The sequence below is a fragment of the Lactuca virosa genome, chromosome 1 (assembly GCF_052849685.1).
Source record: "Lactuca virosa cultivar CGN04683 chromosome 1, Lactuca_virosa_CGN04683_v6, whole genome shotgun sequence".
NCBI classification, from domain to species: Eukaryota; Viridiplantae; Streptophyta; class Magnoliopsida; order Asterales; family Asteraceae; genus Lactuca; species Lactuca virosa.
Genome location: NC_136426.1, coordinates 69,235,175 through 69,256,073, shown reverse-complemented (window position 1 = coordinate 69,256,073; position 20,899 = coordinate 69,235,175). Strand labels below are relative to the sequence as shown.

The 20,899-nt window shown below is 37.0% G+C and overlaps 1 protein-coding gene across 1 annotated transcript; it reads right to left on the bottom strand.

The window, feature by feature from the left end:
• Nucleotides 1-8,489: 8,489 nt before the first annotated feature.
• Nucleotides 8,490-9,772, bottom strand: LOC145105024 (fe(2+) transport protein 1-like). Its single transcript, XM_079042165.1, has 3 exons — nt 9,173-9,772; nt 8,891-9,040; nt 8,490-8,795 (listed from the first exon to the last, which is right to left on the bottom strand). The coding sequence occupies exons 1-3, from the start codon at nt 9,755-9,757 to the stop codon at nt 8,490-8,492; spliced, it is 1,041 nt and encodes a 346-aa protein (XP_078898291.1). The 5' UTR covers nt 9,758-9,772.
• Nucleotides 9,773-20,899: the final 11,127 nt, after the last annotated feature.

Genomic DNA, 20,899 nt, shown 5'->3' with positions numbered 1-20,899 from the left:
ATCTAGAACCGATATTTAATAAAAAAAAAAGATGAAAAAAATAAAAAAGAAACACAAGAAACCTTACAGGCGTAGTAAAAATGTTAACAGATAAAAACAAAAACTAATAATAAAAATAATAATAAAAATAATAAAAATAATAATAATAATAAAAATAAAAAAACTGAAAAAACCGAGTATATATGCCTTTAAAAAAGTTTTTTTTAAATATTAAAAAAACTTTAAAAAATGAAAAAGACAAGAAAACCAATTTAAATAGCGTTTTATGGACGTTCGTCGCGCGTGATTATTTTCTCGAGCCCGTATTACGTTCCACGGACGGACGTCGCATGCGAACGCGTCACGAACTAGTAATTGTGTTTTACGTTTGTACCATTGACGAAATGAATGGTGGAGAATTGTCGTCGCGGTTCCTACCATATATATATATATATATATATATATATATATATATATATATATATATATATATATATATATATATATATATATATAGAGAGAGAGAGAGAGAGAGAGAGAGAGAAAGAGAAAGAGAAAAAAAGAGGTAAGTTCAATTGAAAAAATAAAAAATGTTGAGAATGGAGGAATCATTCTCAGCTATTCATTTATTTTCTGCCGCAAAACGCCCCGTTGTACCGGGCCGACGGAGGATGAGTAATATTTATATTTGAATATAAATATATGTGTATTCATATATGAATACATCACCTCCCCTCCGCCACCAACCACCACCACCATCTCCGCCACCACCACCACCTCCAGAACCAAACATCACCATTAACCGCCACCTCCGCCAGTGATGGGTTTTACATGTATTAACACGGATAAATCCCTAACACTTAAGGGTACATGCAACTTATTAGATCTATGTAACGCCCGCAGATTCGGGCTAGTCAATTTAGAGACAATAAGCGTCAAAAATGACTTTTTGATAGAAGATTATTTAGAATAAAAAATCTTAACCAGGTTATGGTATATCTCACAAGGGTTCCGTATATATAAAGAATGATGAAATCCGAGTTATAACGAAGAAGTTATAACCCGTCGAAGTTTTACGGCAAAACGGGCACGACACCGAGAATCGTAAAAAGTAAATTTTTGATAAAATACTTTTTAGCCTTAACGATCTAAACGAAAGTCGTATTATACGTTAAAACGAGAGCGTGCATAAAAAGAACGTCCAAATCTGACTTCGTATGAGGAAATTATGATTTTTCTAAGATTTAGCATAGCAATGCACAACCCGGAATTCGAATTTTAGATCGATCAATTTTTAGCCGACACAACCTAAATGAGAATTGAAGATCTCATTAATAGGAGTTCAACGATAAAAAGACAGTCGAAAACGGAGTGCGTATGTAGAAGTTGTGAGTTTTACACGGTCGATAAACAGTGTAATTTTCTCATAATGTTAAATTTATAATCGGTCGAGAATTAGTCAATGGAGTCAAAAGGAGAGATGTAGATCTTGTCAATACCAACGCGTGGATATAAAGAACGTCAAAAATGGAGCTCGTATGCGAAAGTTACAGAATTTAGAAGTCGGAAGGGTGCTACTGCGAAATGGGTGACGTGGCTTAATCTGGACTATTGCTTTCTCCCCATGCCTTGACACCAGATGGTGACATGTGGAACCTACTCGACGAGTTGGAGCCCTAAACTCGACGAGTTTGTCCAAAATTCAACCTATAAATAGCATGCGAGGGTGCATTCATTTCTCACACCAAAAACCCATTCTCTCTCTCTCTAACTTCTCTAAGCCTCCTAAAACCCTAGTAACTTCTAAGTGATAGAGGAAAGCCCCAGAGCGCCTGAAGGCTCCGAGAAAAAGAGCTTTTCGGCTCGGAAACTCTGCCCCCATAGAGCCCGGTTCTTAGTCAAACCTCCCGGTAAGTGAGTTATGCTTACTCTACTTCAAGTATAGCTTATGTTTAAGTTCAATATCATTATTGTGAACTTATAAACAATAAATATATTATAAAATATAATATACAAAGTGTTATTATAATATCTTTTAACTACTCGCGGTACGGAGAATCTGGTTTGAAGGGTCGCATAGAGTTGTTGGATTTCAGAAGTGCTATAATGCCAAAATGGTCCTGCCCTCCGGTGTTTCATGTCTGGCCCCTGTCTGTACATAGTGGTTGAAAAGTATTGTTTAACACTTATAAACAATATCGCTCGTAAATAGTCGTGATAAATATTAGACTAAAAATCTATAAGTAATGATACTAGGATTCGTCAAAGGAAAATAGAATCGTTAGAAGCGAAGCGCTGCCCGAGTTTGGAATCATCACTTTAACAAGTGAGTGCATAGTTACTTTCATCTTACACATAGATATGAAATATTTAATATAAATTACGTGATATGTATGCATATTATCTGTGTTCCTGATATCTATGCTAGATGAACAATTTATACATGTTTACGTGATTTAAACTGTATACGTATTTTTATACTTATAAATATATATTGGGTAGCGACGGGTGATGAGAGATAAATGATCCTTAGGAAAAGTCCTTAGGAACAAATAAATGTAAGAAAATGCGATGTAAGGAGATGAGAGGTAAATACGATGTAGGAGATGACCCTTAGGATGAGTCTTTAGGGAAGTTTAAATGAAGAAAATGGGGATGGGTAATCGGGTTAACTGTTTGACAAAAACTATGTGAAGAAACAAATTAACTATATTATTGTGGGTTGAAAACCCTATGTACTCACCATGTTTCCCAACCTGACCCACTCAGTTTACTTGTATCACATGTATCAATACGAAGCTACATTACACTGAGAGACTAAAGGAGATATAAATCACTAGTGTAAATGAATGTAATGTCTGTTTATGCTTATGTTTCTGTATTGACGATGACATCCCAAAGTTTTAATATAAACAAAATACATTTCTTCAGAAATTCTTTGATAATATATTTATCATGTTTTCTGGGAACAAATTCCGCAATATAATTCTTTAAAATGAATACTCTGATTTTCAAATAAGCATAAATAAAATTTTTAAAATGATCGTGAATTTGGGGATGTCATAATCTATGTCATAACACTATTGAAGTAATATTCTATTGAACAACAAAACTATAAACCCTACATCAAATTCGAAAAATCACATACAAATTAGGGTATACATACCTTATAGTTATTGTATTAAATAACTAATCAAAAACCTTCTTGAAAGACTTTTGGAAACAAGCACCACAAGTGTCGTGCCTCTAATGGTTCACACCCAAACCCTAGCGACCAAGGAACTTGAAAAGAGGAGAGAGGTGGAAATTTCGGATTTTCTTCTAATCATAGAGTGGCCGAAATTTGCAAGGTATAGAAGTCCTTATATAGTGCAAATTGGAAACCTTAGATAAGCCCAAACTCAATATAATAATATCATCTTGAATTGGGTAATTATCCAGCTTCCAAATTATCCACAAAGGATAATTCTAGAAACCCTAAAGCCCTACAAAAACAGTCCAAGGCTTCTAGGAAGGTTCTAGAATGCCTCTTGCTCAACTATTGAACAATTACACTTCAACCACTGTACTTATAATTAATTTCATTAATCCCAAAATTAATTTTAATTAATTTCTGATTAACTATTAATTAAATATTACTATTTCTAATTAATATATTATTCTCATAATATATTAACAAATCATTTATTTTGATTTCTAATTAGTTTAATAATCATATAATAAATTAATAAATCAGTCAGTCTCTCTAACAGTTTTATATATATATATATATATATATATATATATATATATATATATATATAGGCTTAGGTTATTTTGTTTCCACTAACTATTGTGTGCCAGAATGCACAGATCTGGACCGCCGGATGGAATATAATCAAAGGTCATGATCTGAGAGTCTATGATATTACAATAGGGTAACATGTACCATATAATTACATAAATTTCCGCATAAGGGTATTTTTGTCAAATTACCTATATTAAAAAATGAAAATTTTGGATTTTTAAGGGATAATTAATTCCCTTATTTTTAAATTTCTAAATATTTTAAATTAATTCAAATTTAAAAATCCGATTTTATTCTGTCAGAATGACAGAATTTCAACCATAAACTAGTAAAAATATTTTTTATTATTATATAATATATTTCCAATGCATATATTTTTGATAATTAACCCGATTTAAGAATTCTACATATTATTCATATACATCCAAATTGGAATGAGGGTCTATGATTTTATTCTTAATATACATCTGAAAATAAATACAAATCTATACATATTCTTGCCTTATACATTTTAATATAGTATACATATTCTAACAGAATATCATAAAAAATGAATAAAATTTTAAAAAAATAGCATTCTTGAATATACAATTATTGAATATATACACTTGATCTACTTCAATGGTCCAGATAATCCACTTGATTCCAACTATTCGTACGAAAATGTGATGTATTATCGTACACATGTAATTCTTCGCAAATATACTTGTTGTTGAACTCGATTCCAAATCTTTCTCTTGTATGATCAATATTGAATTCCTTCTCCATGCCATTCTAAAAGAATAAGATGCATTACTCGTTAGTATTACCAGTTAAACAAGTATACTTGTTGTTAACAAACATTCTCATAGGCATTATAACAGAATGCATTTATACAAATAAATTATGACAAAATACATTACAGAATGCACTTAAATCATAGTCTTTTCTTCTATATGTATAAACATTCTAAAGCATGTATAAATGTATTCTATGAAAATTACTAGCAACACATCTTTTATGTAGTACAATGAACATGTGTTTGCATATCTATTTTTTGAGAATATAAATACTTTTAATTCACTACTCAAAGTCTAAAGTAGAATTTCTACCATATCTATTTTGGATATCTGACAAAATGAACGGGTGTTTGCATGAAATATTTTTAATTCACTACTTATGATGATTTGGAATTCGAGATTCTATTCTGACAGAATTGGAATTCGAGATTCCATTATGACAGAATGTTGTAAGATGCATATTTAACAAAAAATGGTTAAAAATGCATCAAAATCTAACAAAATAATCAACTTCCTACATACCTGGTTCTTCAAATAAAGCTTATAATATGTTGTGATTACTTGTGATTAATGTAGCTGTAAAAAACGAGTTTATGCAATTAGATGAAATGAATAAAATGATGTCGATAGAGCCCAAATTACCATTTTAAATTCTGACAGTTAAAATTCTCTTTGGGATTCTTCAAGAATTTGAACATCAAATTCTTTTTCAGGAATTTTCACAAACACCTGTTGTGCAACATATATAGATAACAGATAATCAAAGCTCAATTATAAAGAAACGAAGGTAATTTAATTTGAACAAATATACATCACCTAATTTATAGTTTGTAACATGTATAATGCAAAACAATAAAAAATTAAGGGAAAACATGTCTTACCTGGTAAATGCTTAGAAACGAGAAACTGGGATGATTCCACTCAATCAAAAAAGACAATAGATCAATATGAGTGCCGATTGAAGGAGATAGACGCCAGGTTGAAGAATTAATCGTTGTCGAGTGATTGGAAAATTTGGCAACAAGCCAACGAGCGGTGTATGGAAGAAGAGGGCCACATGGATCTTGGTGTCGTTTGAAAGGGTAGGCAACAACCGATGGTAGAGGAATGAGGTCGTCGATGCTTGTGGTTGTTTTCGGGTGGAGATCGTCGGATGCAAATAGGAGGACGGTGGTGGAAATTAGGAAAAAATGTGAAAAGGGGGAGAATCGTGATCGGTAATGGTGGAGTAGGGTTTTTAAGATGTAGAATGACGGGTTTTAAGGAGAACTGGTCCAATATCTTAGGATTTTCCATATAAAAAGCTGCATAGATTACTATTATACCCTTAAATAATTTATTTAATGATTTATTATTTCCTCAATTTTCATTGGTGCATACATGCATACAATAGTTGGTAGAAACATTTGAACCTGACTCTCTCTCTCTCTCTCTCTCTCTCTCTATATATATATATATATATATATATATATAGGGCTAGGTTCATGTGTTTCTTACATTTATTGTGTGCTAGAATGCACCAATAGGAATTTAGTAAAAATTAAATAATTATTTAATTAAATAAAGATAGATATTAAATGAATTCCATAATTGTACGTATATTAAATAATATCCATAATTATAATTCTCTTTTTTATGAAAACTAATTAAATTCGTCATTAATGTTGGCAATAACATTCTTTCAGAATGAATTCGCATCTACATGAAATGTATGGGTTCGTGTTTTGTTTATTGACTCACTCACTTAAAATACAAAAAATTTAAATGGAATATGAAGAACGAGAGTGTATTCTACTAGAATACACTCTCATTCTGTTAGAATATACTATCATTCTTATAGAATAAACTTTCATTCTACTAGAATACACTTTCGTTCTCGATGTTCTAAGCAACTTTGTTATATTTTGAGTGAGTGGGTCATGGAACAAAATATGAACCCATACATGAAAAACTAGATGCGAATTCAATCTGAAAGAATATCACTGCTGATATTATTGACAAATTTATTAGTTTCCATAAAAAAGGAATTATAATTGTGGATATCATATAATATACATATAATTATTGAAATCATTTAATATTTATCTTTATTTGATTAAATGATAATTTAATTTTTACTAAATTTTTATTGGTGCATTTTAGTACACAATATATATATATATATATATATATATATATATATATATATATATATATATATATATATATATATATATATATATATATAGAGAGAGAGAGAGAGAGAGAGAGAAATTCCCCATAAAGAACTAATTTTTTTACGAATTTGTCTCGTTTAGATTATCCATTCATTCTCCAAGGGTCAGTGTCTCATCGGTCGCTAGGGATGACAAATCGGATAGTCGTGTCCTGTTTTTTGTTTTTAGCTGACACGAAATGTCACGACAATTTTTTATAACATGAACACGACAAGACACGATGTTGTGTTTTGCTTTTCTAACACACAAACAACCAAATTAAAACATGATAAAAACGATCAACATGACAAACACAAAAAATATAAAATAAAATAATCATTTAGTTTATTTAAATCATAATTAAACTTACAAAGCATGAAAACGCATCTTAATATCTTGTCAATTTCGTATATAATTTTAAGCACAAACACAACATGAAACGACATCGTGTTTTTTATAGTTGACACGAATACGACACAAACACAAAGTCGAATTCCAGTTTCGTCCAAATTTCGTTTAATGTCATGAATTGTCACCCTATCGGCCGCAGTCCAAATTAGGGGTGACAATTGTGTCATGTTCGGGTTTGTGGGTCAGATCCGGGTTCATAAATCCGGGTTCATGGGTCATTGGAAAAATGTCTAAATATCACATATTAATTATTAGTTCTTACTCTCTCCTTTATTTAATAAATATATTTTTACCTTTTTAATTTAATAAAAGAAACGGGTTTAAGGTCAACCCACAAAATTATTTGCAAACACGAACACAACTTGTAAAATAAACAGGTTGGTAGGTCAGAAAAACTTAATCCAAACACGTTTATATTCATGCAGGGTTCATGTCGTGTCGAAAATTATCACCCCTAGTCCAAATAGAATACAACTTGTTATTACTCTCGTATTAAATGTTCACCCGACTCCTTACAAATGTTTTTTATTGTTTTTTTTCTAATGGTAATCAACATTCTTACTTTCATTTATTCCTATCGTGACGTTGTACTTTTGAAAGAGCCAATGACAAGGAGGTGACTTGAACATATTTGCAAAAATTCATGAAGCTTGCGGACCACCTCTGCAACCCTCTACAGTAGAAGAGGTGGACCAAACGGCTGCAGACTGTAATAAGAAGCGTGTTTGTTTTTTAACATCTGCATACTGCAGCAGATATTAAAAAATTAAAATAAACTAATTTTATAAACCGAAAATAGTTTTTTAATACGTAAAATTTAATAATGTAAATTAATTATATTTCAATAAAAAATAATGATATTTCAACAAAAAATAAAGATATTTCATCAAGAAATTATCATTATTGAATATAAAAAAAAACCAAAAAAAAAACCCAACAAGAATAAACAAAAAAAACGAAAAAAAAAAAGTGAAATAAAATTTCAACAACATAGAATCAAAATTTCAAAAAGAAAGAAAGAAGAAAAGAGGTTGGAAGAGGTTGGAAGAGGCAGTACAAGTGCTGCGCCAAACAGAGCACGCGCAGAAGTTTTTGACTCCGAAAACTTCTAAAAAACAAACAGCTACAAGATGAAAAGTGTTGCGCGTGTGCTGCTCCGCACAACAATAGGAGGTCTGAAAAGTTTTTTTCCAAAAAAACAAACACCACCTTAGTAATGAAATCAAGGGCAAAAATGGTAATTTAATTAATCTTTAATGCGTTAATATTTCCCTATTTTACACATTCTTAAGCCAAAAACCTTCTCTAAAAGGAACAAATTAAAGAAATCAATACTGTTTATGCCCAAATTGCCATCACAGACATGCCTCCAGCACCTAGAAACACAGCGACATATGAAACTGCTTGAAGCTTCATATCTTCTTGAAGCTTCTTCCCCATGAAATCCGCCGCCAGTAGATCCACCAACGCCATGTAATTCAACAGGCCTGCTGACACCGCGTCCAGTATTCCGACCACCATCAGAGCTGCCGGACTATTCTCACGGTAGACATTTGACAACCCGATTCCAAGTGCTATCCCAAATGGAGTTGTCACCGAGAAGAAAAACACCATCATTGCCTTCATCTTTCTCTCATACTCCGCCTGTATATAGTACTCATCATCGGATTAATTAAATCAATGATTTTGTTTAAGACTTAAGTTTTAAAAAAGCCAAATTGGAGTAAAATCACACTGACCTGAAGAATGCAACCACCAAGACCCATTCCCTCGAAGAATTGATGAAAGCATAGAGCAGCGACGAGAGGTCTTATGGTGCATAAATTATCCGATGCACCCATCGATAGTCCAATCACAACTGAGTGTACAACTATTCCTAGCTCTAGCACCTGCATTATCATTATCATGCATGCATATCTAACTCGTTAATTTGCTATAAAATGATCATTAAAAACAATTTTATATATGGACAAATAAGCTGTAAATAATATTGTAGATTTAATTAGGTAAAGGAAATGTACCTGAGCAACCACTCGATATCGCCTCAACTGTGATGTTGGTGAATCAATCCCAGAAAATCCATCGCCATGGAAATGACCCGAGATTTTCGGATCCAAATTCTCGTTTCTTGGCCCGTATTTCTTGTACCAACTCATAGCGTACGAATCAACCATTAATGTCAATACAGCTGACAACATTGCAATAAACGTTGTGAAGGGAAACTTTCTCCATGGGTTTTCAGGCAAGCATTTGGATGTTAGGCAATCAAATGAATCGGGTAAAACGTGCATGTATCCAGTTGCAAGAATCACACCGGAAGCAAAGGCTTTAACCAACACAAACAGCTTCTTATCGGGTTGTAAAGCGGGTATAGCCCGTGAAAGCATGGGTAGAGTAACACCCATCATACTAGCCACTAGAATTGCTGCAATGGCGACGAGTTTAAGCTTTAAAGATTTGGTTTTGCTGTGGCATGGTCCGCCGGTGGCCTTCAGGCATTCCGGGATGGTGTTGGGTGGTTGGGTGGTAGGGTTAGCACCGTGAGATGGTGGTGCGAAGGTGGAGAGTAGGAGGAGTGAGAGGATGAGGAGGTGGAGTTTCGCCATGGGTAATGAGGTTTTGTTGATGTCGTTCTTACGGAAGCTATGCTATAAGATTTACTATATAACAGGTTAGCGGGATTTAAGGATTCAAGTTGGCTGAGCAAAATGACTAAGTATCCTTTCCTAAGAGAAGGTGTTTTGAAATTTGTAAGGGCAGAATGGGAAAAAGATCTAGGAAAGAGTCAAATGGGCGGGCGTGTGGCGAGAGTGTTGTAGCTGCCGAAGTGTGTTTGATAAAACCATGATTTTGGTGATTAGGATGCTGACGTCGCACACGATATTATAACGTGGAACAACACTTTTAATTCATTTTGAATCATCGTCATATTTTTTGTATAAAAATGGATGTTATCATAAAGTGAGAAATATGTGTATAAATAAATAGTTAACCGCAAGTGATCCAACCTAGCTAGGTTGATGCATCCAATTTTATATTCATGTGGGATGTGAGTATACTCATGTGGTGTCCAGCCTAATTAGGTTGATGCATCGGGTTTTATCCTCAAGTGACGTCCAGTCTAGCTAGGTTTTATACTCATGTGGGGCGTGAGGTTGGGAGTTCCATTAACCCTTGTATGTTAAGGTTTACGTTGTACAATTCGTTATTTTAATGAGAAAACATCATTTGGAAAATTCATGTGTTTGATTTTCCTTAGCCTTAACAATGCTAAACAACGAACCAAAGCGATAAAACACTATTGCACAATTATCGGGGGCTGTGTAAGACTCTTAAACATGGCTTAACGGGGTTTACAAATATGACAATTGTAAAAATCTCATCATATTTACTATTTACTATTTACTATTTACTATTTACTATTTACTACCTACTATTTACTATTTACGTTTTAAAAATTACTATTATTAGCCAATTAGTATTAACCATCTTCTAAAAACATTTGTCATGATTACATCATGAATATGTCATATACACTAACTAGTTATATGGAGAATGTCAACATTTAACACTTATTATTAAAGAATTATATATGAATAGTAATTCTTACTAGTATAAATACAATGCTTAAGTCACTCATTTTCTACACCATTCTCTCTCAATTTCAAGACTTCCAAGGTTAATCATCAAGCTTTCTTCCACTCTTGGTTCTCGATTCGTCAAGGCATCTTCTAAGTGTTTTTGAGTTGAACACTTCTCTTCTCCAACATCCATCCTCTAAGAACACATAAGGTGAGTTCATACCCCTACATTTACATGTTTTTCTTAAGTTTTAAGGGGGGAATACAAGTAAAATCATCAAGAACACAATTAAACTTTTTCTATCAGATTTCATCAGAAAAGATGAACTTCGATCACGGACTGTTTTGGTCAACTTAAATATTTTAGTTTTCAAAATTGTTCCAGGTGCAAGTAGTTCAAACTCTTAGCTTTAAAATGGCTACTTGCACATCTCCATATGATTTTTCTACAATTTATGGTGATTTTTACAAAACTGCCTGTCATTTCAGAGGCAAACCCGGACCAGTCTGTGATTATGAACATTTTCACCTCTGTTAGAGATCACTAAAAATCATGATAAAATTTACGAACAAACTAGACTCATATTCCAAACTCTCAGAATTTGCGGATTTGGATTTAGAGCTTTGATGATTTTTCTATAAATTTTCTAAGAACAGTAACAGAAACTGTATTCAACGAAAAGTTGCTGTCAATTTCATTTCACCTTGTAACATGTTGAGCAAGGTGTATATCTTTATGTGATTATATGTTATTACAATATATGACATTTCATCTTAATATTTATATTAAGTGATATATTATCACATGTGCTTTATATGTATATTTACCAAGCCATATTCTGTATTTAACCTAGTCAATAGAATTAGCTGTATATTCCTAGATAATCTCTAAGTCAGTTTGTAATCTTGGCTATATATGCCAATCGTATCTTGTACTCATTCAATTAAATTCTAAATACAACAAAGCATTACTTTTTATGGTATCAGAGCAATCTTGCTCATACGAGTCAAATCGATCCTACCCTATTCTCTAAAATCAGTCGATCACAATCACAGCGATGGCTTCCAAAAATACCGCTCAAATCACCGCCTCCACTCACCTCACCATCAAACTTACGCCAAACAACTATCCGGTTTGGAGAAAACAGGTTGAATCAACCTTAATCAGTCTTGACCTAGACGGTCACCTCACCTCCGCACCACCGGCGACCACCCTCACAGACAAAGAGGGAAAAACTAATGCAAATCCAGAGTATCGGCCATGGTACTGCAAGGATCAGATGATTTTTAGTGCAATTTTAGGGAGTTGCTCAGAGTCAATCCAACCCCTGGTGTCATCTGCTACAACAGCCCGTGAGGCTTGGAATCGACTCAGCTCCAGTTACGCCTCTACTTCCAGGTCTCGCATAATCTCCCTCAAATCTAAACTTGTGAAGAACCCTAAAGGATCACGATCGGTCACAGAATTTCTCCAGGACATGCGTGCTATCGCCGATTCCCTGGCCCTTGCCCAGAGCCCCGTCACCGAAGAGGACCTCATGGTCCATATTCTCTCACAGCTTGGCGACGAATATCACACAATTGCTGCTGCTCTCAAGGTACGAGAAAATCCCATCGAATACTCAGAGCTGTTTGACAAACTTACTGACTTTGAACGTAGCCTCAAAGAAGCCTCTCCTCCTTCCGATATCCTGCCTACCACAGTGAATTACACTACCCAAAATCAAGGATTCAACAATCGGTCATCCAGTAACAACTCTTACAATCGCCATACTCGATCACCACCGTCCTATCAGTCTCGTGGCTCTCAGCAGTCACAATGGAATAACAATAACAACCCTGGTGGTAACCGAAACACAAAAAGCAACCAGTTTTGTCAATTCTGTAACATCCCAGGTCACCTCACCAAGGATTGCCGGAAACTAGCACGCTTCCTCCGCGACAATAACATCACCACCGACAACAACAGAACTTTACCGCCTACTGCCAATGTCACCATGTCCTCCCCAGCCTCTCCAAAGTGGCTTTTCGATACCGGGGCATCCAATCATGTTGCATCAGATCCTACCTCCCTCCATCACGTGTCGGAATACGGAGGACCCGATGAGATAGTGCTTGGTGACGGTACCTGCTTACCTATCACACATACTGGTCACTCATATATTCACACATCTCACAAACCATTAATTTTATCTAATGTGCTTCATGTTCCTAAATTAAACACGAATTTAGTTTCGGTTGGTGAATTATGTGATACTAATCTTGTTTCGGTGGAATTCTTTCCATCTCATTTTTATGTGAAGGATCTGGACACGGGGGCGCGACTCATGCGAGGAGAGAGAACTGATGGCGTTTACCTCACTCGGTTACCTAAAACACGTTCCATTCATGTCACCTCCAAGACCTCACCACTTCTTCTTCATCACAAACTTGGTCATCCTTCGCGTCAAGTCTTCAAGCAACTAGTTTCTAAGTTAGGTTTTAAGTTTCAGTCTGAGTCTGATGTTCATTGCTCATCTTGTTCAATTAATAAAAGCCATAAATTGCCATTTGGTCAAAATTCCTTTGTTGCTACAAAACCACTTCAACTCATTTATTCTGATGTATGGGGACCGGTACAAAAATCTGTTGATAAATTCTCTTATTATGTCATCTTTGTCGATTATTTCACCAAGTATACATGGCTATATCCTTTGGCTCACAAAAGTAACGTTGCTCTCATCTTTCCACAATTCAAAGTGTTAGTCGAAAAATTCTTCCAGCTACCCATTGTCTCCTTAGTTAGTGACAATGGAGGTGAATACATCGGTCTTACATCCTACCTTCAACAACATGGTATATCTCACTACACAACTCCACCCCACACTCCCGAACAAAATGGTATTGCGGAAAGACGTCACCGTCACATAGTTGAAGCCGGTTTAGCTCTCCTCCATCATGCTCACATGCCATTAACCTTCTGGTCCCATGCGTTCCAAACAACTGTGTACCTTATCAACCGCCTTCCAACACCTATACTCCAAAATAAATCCCCCTTTGAATGCCTCTTTAACCAATCACCAAACTATCATAAACTACAGCCCTTTGGTTGCCTATGTTATCCGTGGCTCCGCCCTTATACCACCTCCAAATTACAACCACGATCCGCCCCATGTTTATTTCTCGGATATTCATCATCTAAGTCCGCATACAAGTGCTATGATACTCAAAACAAAAAATTATACCATTCCAGACATGTGGAGTTCATTCCAACAACATTCCCTTATACCACCGAAAACCTTCCTGAAATACTCCCTACCCCTGACACTCTACTCGACTCACTCACACCTGAACAAAACCCTCTACATACTAACGACCTGCCCACCTCTCCAAATACAGCACCGCCACCTACACCTTCCCCTCCTCTCTTCCCTACTCCCACTACAGCCGATACTATCCAACCAGAACCCATCACCGACTCCACTGCTGCACCCGAGGCTGAACCAGCCACCCCTACCCAGCAACCACCATCTCCCAGCAACTCTAATCCACCATCACCAACAGTACAACCACCTCCCACAGCCTCACCACTTCCTGCCCATCGGCATAGAAAACCCAATACCAAATACTACAACCAATCATTTGTTAACTCCGCCACTTTACACCCCATTCCGAACACCATCGAACCAACCACCCATACCCAAGCTCTACAGGATCCTCAATGGCGCACTGCCATGGACCATGAGTTCAACGCTCTATTACACAATGGTACCTGGGAACTAGTGCCCAAATCCTCCCACACTCCAATAGGATGCAAATGGATTTTTCGCATTAAACGAAACCCGGATGGCTCCATCTCCAAATATAAGGCCCGCTTAGTAGCAAAAGGATTCCTCCAACAACAAGGCAAAGACTACTTCAAAACATTCAGCCCGGTTACTAAACCTGTCACAATTCGCACGGTCCTATCCATTGCCCTCTCCTCCAACTGGAACATCCGTCAACTAGACGTTAACAATGCTTTCCTTCATGGCACCTTGCATGAAGAAGTATTCATGACTCAACCTCCTGGTTATATCCATCCTGATTACCCTACTCATGTTTGCAAACTCCGTAAATCTCTCTATGGGCTCAAACAAGCACCTAGAGCTTGGTATCTCGAACTCACTTCCTTCCTTGTGTCGTTTGGCTTTCAAAAATCCAAGGCCGATCCATCTTTGTTCATTTATAAATCCGGTAACATCATTAGTTATCTCCTTGTGTACGTCGATGATTTTGTACTTACCGGCAACAACAACTCCTTTCTTGACAAGTTCGTCTCCGCATTATCCAACCGGTTCTCCATAAAAGACCTTGGTTCACTTCATCATTTTTTAGGTGTTGAAGTCATTCCTGTCTCTACTGGTCTCTTTCTTTCCCAACATCGTCACATCCATGATCTCTTACAACAATTCCACATGGATGGAGCTAAAGAAGTCACTACTCCGTTAAACTCATCAGTTACTCTTACCTTGCATGACGGCTCCCCCAGTACAGATCCGACACCGTATCGCCAACTTGTGGGTTCACTACAGTACCTAGCGTTTACACGTCCAGATATCTCTTTTGCGGTCAACAAACTATCACAGTTCATGCATGCTCCTACTGATACACATTGGCAAGCTTTAAAAAGAGTTCTTAGATATCTCAAAGGTACAATTCATCATGGCTTATATCTTCACAAGCAATCAGATCTCTCACTTTCAGCCTTCTCTGACTCCGACTGGGGTGGTATTGAGTGTGGTGGTCGCTCAACAACAGCTTATCTTTTATTCCTTGGCTCCAATATTATCTCCTGGCGATCTGCAAGACAAAAATCCGTATCTCGGTCTTCTACAGAGGCGGAATACAAGGCCCTTGCCAATGCTGCCTCCGAAGTTATGTGGGTTAAAAACTTATTGCGTGAACTTGGTATCTTGCTGCCTCATTCTCCTACACTTTTTTGTGACAACACCGGTGCTACATATTCATGTGCGAATCCTGTTTACCACTCAAGAATGAAACATGTGGCCTTAGACTACCACTTCGTCCGTGAACTGGTGCAAGATGGCTCACTTCATGTTCGTCATGTCAACTCTGTCGATCAACTTGCAGACGCTTTAACCAAACCTCTCACACGGGGTCCATTTCAAAGACTACGATCCAAGATTGGCGTATCCGATGGATCCTCCATCTTACGGGGGCGTATTAAGTGATATATTATCACGTGTGCTTTATATGTATATTTACCAAGCCATATTCTGTATTTAACCTAGTCAATAGAATTAGTTGTATATTCCTAGATAATCTCTAAGTCAGTTTGTAATCTTGGCTATATATGCCAATCGTATCTTGTACTCATTCAATTAAATTCTAAATACAACAAAGCATTACTTTTTAATTTAGACACACATCAGTTTACAAATGGATTTGGACATATAAAATATAAAGAATAACAAGTGATTATAATCAAAGTACAACCGATACATTCAAACATTTAATAAACTATTTTGAATATAGTTTGTATACATTACTACGTACTACCCTTGGTTGATAAACTATAATAGGTATAGTTTATGATACATTACATAACACATACATTTAAAAAGAGTACATTTATACAAAGGATATTTTCATTAAGCAAGGTACGGCCATACGGTACCAAGTTTTCATAACACGTAATTCCGTTAATGACTTTGTGAGACATTTACTTCAAACTACCATTAAGTCCTGTATTGTAACCAGAGTCTCCTTGAAGGAGAGCGTGATAGTTGTGTATAGATCTATATTGGGTTTGACAAACCCACACCTAAACTGCATGCAACAGTTAGACCGATAGGTCTGGGGTGACAAATGTCATAACATTTCCGACGCCTGAAGAACGTCGTTTTAGGCAAGCTTGGTCGTAGTATGGTTATAATAAACTCACATAAAGTATTAATAAACATTGGAATTTACGGGAACTTCATTAAAATTTAACGAGTTTATGTCGATTTAAACTTGCATTGTTTTACTATAAATATGACAAATTACTTGTACATTTCGGTCTTTGGGTTTTAAGACTACATTTACACATTAAGGAAAATATTGGATTTTCTAACACAAATACTACTTTTACAAACGAAAGGCTTTTAATAATACCAAACAAAAGCTTATGAACTCACCAACCTTTGTGTTGACACTTTTTCAAACAACTTGTATTCTCAGGAAATCATTAAACAGGTAACCAAGTGCTTTTGAGGATGGGGCGCTAAGGCGTCTACTATTTCATATTTTGTCAACATATTGTAATTGATTCGTAAACATGTAATTCATACAATGATGTCACTTTTTCAATTATATATATGTTGGTTGTGTTTGCTTCAATTACTATTACAATTGTTGTTATGATACTATACATGAAGTCCTCCACCCCCGGACGTTTCCGCCATCCTTGGTTTGGGGGTGTGACAGATTGGTATCAGAGCACAGTTTATAGTAAATTAAGTATATCAAACCACATAAGATATACAAACTATAAACACAATTGGGACTAATAGTCTCTGATTTGTGCATTTTTCAAATAAATATACTCTTAGAAAATAAATGATTTTCTTGATTAAAGTATACGTACATACATTACATGCTCGCATGGTATCATAACTAGCGAAAACATAAAGCAAAAGAAGAAGAGTTGAACATTTTGAGTATGCCTTAGTATATGTGGATTAAATCTGGGAAGGATATAGCCTGATCAACTATATCTGTCCGGGAATTTACTTGCATATATCGGGGGATGGTCAGGATGGACAACAAATCTAACAAACCTAATAACACACTACAAAAGGATACTTTAAGAACTCAAAACTAAACATTTACAAATACTATAGGAGTATTTTGTGTTACTATAATAAATTATCTGAGAATTAAATAGGTCTTTATTTATAGATCAATAGCTGCTAAGTGGATGCGCTAAGGTCATATGTAACTAAGATGCTATAGACTTAGAATTTATGTATCTTTGTTTCACTTCCTGTCCTTGTTTGGTTGTGGTCTTGGAGTTAGGGTCATCTATTCGAAGGACTATTATATCTTAATCACATATGACTGGTATGCACTTTGCAACTAATTAAGTAACCGATAAAGATCATTTTAAAATATAATATATTAATTATGTCCCGACTAAATTAGTATATGTAAAACTTTTACAAACAGTCATATACTTGGAAACAAGGAGACTCAAATAAAATATTTTATACTTTCATTTTACCTCATAACCCAATGTATTGGGTCAATTAAAAGTATAAAATCGTATGTATCGTAAACATACCGGAAAACAACGTAATAATATACTTTATGTATAAAAGATTTCTCTTCCTATAAATATACTTTTACTAAAAGTACATTGGTTTACGACTTACGACAGAACCATGCCGCCAAGGAGAAGACCAAGACCTTCCGGCAACATAGCAACACCTCCTCCGCCGCTGCCTCCACAGTTTGATCCTGCGATGTTCCAGGCTGCAGTAACAGTAGCCGTAGCGGCCGCAATATCGTAGATAGGGACAAACGGAGCTGGTGGTTCTGGATCGGGTGCTACAAACTCTAACCATGGAGACAGTACGTGGCGTACAAGAGAGTGTTCCTACAAAGACTTCACCAATGGCAAACCCGACAACTTCAATGGGAGCGGGGGAGTCATCACTTTAATGCAATGGTTTGAAAAGACTGAAGTAGTCTTTCAAGTGTGCTCTTGCCCCAAAGCGAGCAAAGTTAAGTTCGCAGCCTTCACTTTCACCGGCCGGGCCCTTACTTGGTGGAACTGTCAGATTAATTCACTTACTCTCGAAGTAGCTAGCTCCATATCCTGGGCAGAACTAAAAACCTGGATGATGAAGGAGTACTGCCCGAGAGGTGAAATTCAAAAGCTGGAACAAGAACTTTGGAACCTCAGGATGACGGGCTCCGACCTTGAAACCTACACCACCCGATTCAATGAATTGGCTCTCCTCTGCCCAACAATGGTTACTCCGGAGGAGAAAAAGGTGGAGCGATACCTTTGGGGACTGTCTCCCCAAGTGCAAAGTAGTGTCCTGGCTTCAAGGCCAACTACTTTTGACAATGCCAGGGAGCTGGCACAACAACTTGTTGACCACCGAGCGGGTCATAATACTACAACCACCACCACTGATCAATCAAAAGGGGGAAACAACAAAAGGAAGTTCTGGAACCAAAAGAAGAGCCAACCAGCACAGGACCCCGCTAAGAAGCAACAAACTGTTGCTGTCCATGCTGCCACTAATGCTGCCACTACTGCTACCACTCCAGCACCACCGAAGCCATATGCTGGAACCCTACCTAAGTGCAACAAGTGCAACTTTCACCACAATGGTGCTTGTAGGGAGATGCACTGTAACAACTGCGACAGGAAGGGGCACACTGCTCGTTTCTGTAAAGCGCCGGCTCGACCAATCAACCAAGTCGCCAGTACGGGGGCAACCCGAACCTGCTACAACTGTGGAGACGCCGGTCACTTCAAAAGAAACTGCCCCAAAGCACAAGCCCCTAATGCTGGTGGAGTAGGAAGAGTCCTGGCAATAGGACATGGGGAAGCAGTCGAGGATCCCACGGTGGTTACCGGTACGTTTCTCCTCAATAACTCTTATGCATGCGTACTATTCGATAGTGGAGCGGAGAGGAGTTTCGTGAGCCACCAATATAAACAATTACTTGAACAAAATCCCCAATCACTAAAGGATACTTATGTAGTAGAAATGGCAAATGGGAAAGTAGAACGCACTAGCGATATATACTCAGAGTGTACTCTCACTCTAGACAACCATACATTTAAAATTGACCTGATGCCGGTCACCATAAAAAGCTTCGACGTAATCATCGGGATGGATTGGTTAGTTCCTCACCGTGCCGACATTCTATGTTACGAAAGGGCCGTTCGCCTCAATCTACCAAATGACGAAACCCTTCTCATCTATGGTGACAAACCTAGTGCGAATTTACAAATCATCTCATGCATCAAAGCCCAAAAGTATCTCCGGAAGGAGTACCACGCCTTCTTGGCCCACGTAGTAGACAAGAAACAAGACGTGAAAGACATCAAAGACATCCCCGAAGTGTGTAACTTCCCGGATGTGTTCCCAGAAGATCTTCCTGGTGTACCACTCACACGACAAGTCGATTTCAGAATTGACTTAATACCCGGAGCTACCCCCGTAGCCAGAGCTCCATACCGCCTCGCACCAACAGAAATGCAAGAGTTGTCCAGTCAGTTGAACGAGCTTTTGAGCAAAGGGTTCATCAGACCAAGCTTCTCACCTTGGGGAGCACCAGTCCTTTTTGTAAAGAAGAAGGACGGATCCTTTCGCATGTGCATCGACTATCGGGAACTAAACAAACTCACCATCAAGAACCGATATCCTCTACCCCGAATCGACGACCTTTTTGACCAACTCCAAGGAGCAAATTTCTTCTCAAAGATCGACCTAAGGTCAGGTTACCATCAGCTACGAGTTCAAGAAGAAGATATTCCTAAAACTGCATTCAGAACTCGCTATGGGCACTACGAGTTTGTGGTGATGTCCTTCGGTTTAACAAACGCACCTGCGGTATTCATGGACCTAATGAATAGAGTGTGTCGACCCTACCTAGACAAGTTTGTAATCGTATTCATCGACGATATCTTGATCTACTCGCGAAGCGAAGAAGAGCATCGCCTACATCTACGCCAAGTGCTAGAGACACTAAGAGCGGAGAAGCTTTATGCTAAGTTCTCTAAGTGTGAATTCTGGATTAGAGAAGTGGATTTCCTTGGCCATGTGGTAAGTGAGAAAGGCATACATGTGGATCCCTCCAAGATCAAGGCAATCGAGAATTGGTCAGCACCCAAGACGCCAACCGAAATTCGACAATTCCTTGGGCTTGCTGGCTACTACCGAAGATTTATACAAAACTTCTCCAATATTGCGAAACCACTCACCACCTTGACGCAGAAAGGTGTGATATTCAAGTGGGAAAATAAACAAGAAACTGCTTTCCAAACGTTAAAACAAGCCCTATGCAGCGCACCGATCTTGTCTCTCCCAGAGGGAACCGAAGACTTCGTAGTGTACTGTGATGCTTCGAATCAAGGCCTCGGATGTGTGCTCATGCAGAGAGGGAAGGTTATCACGTATG

Excerpts from the sequence above, each read along its gene's own strand:
- LOC145105024 (XM_079042165.1), bottom strand. The coding sequence starts at position 9,757 with ATGGCGAAACTCCACCTCCTCATCCTCTCACTCCTCCTACTCTCCACC. Across the intron at positions 9,041-9,172 it reads GATATCGAGTGGTTGCTCAG|GTGCTAGAGCTAGGAATAGT; the intron begins GTACATTTCCTT and ends ATGATAATGCAG. Across the intron at positions 8,796-8,890 it reads TTGGTGGTTGCATTCTTCAG|GCGGAGTATGAGAGAAAGAT; the intron begins GTCAGTGTGATT and ends TACTATATACAG.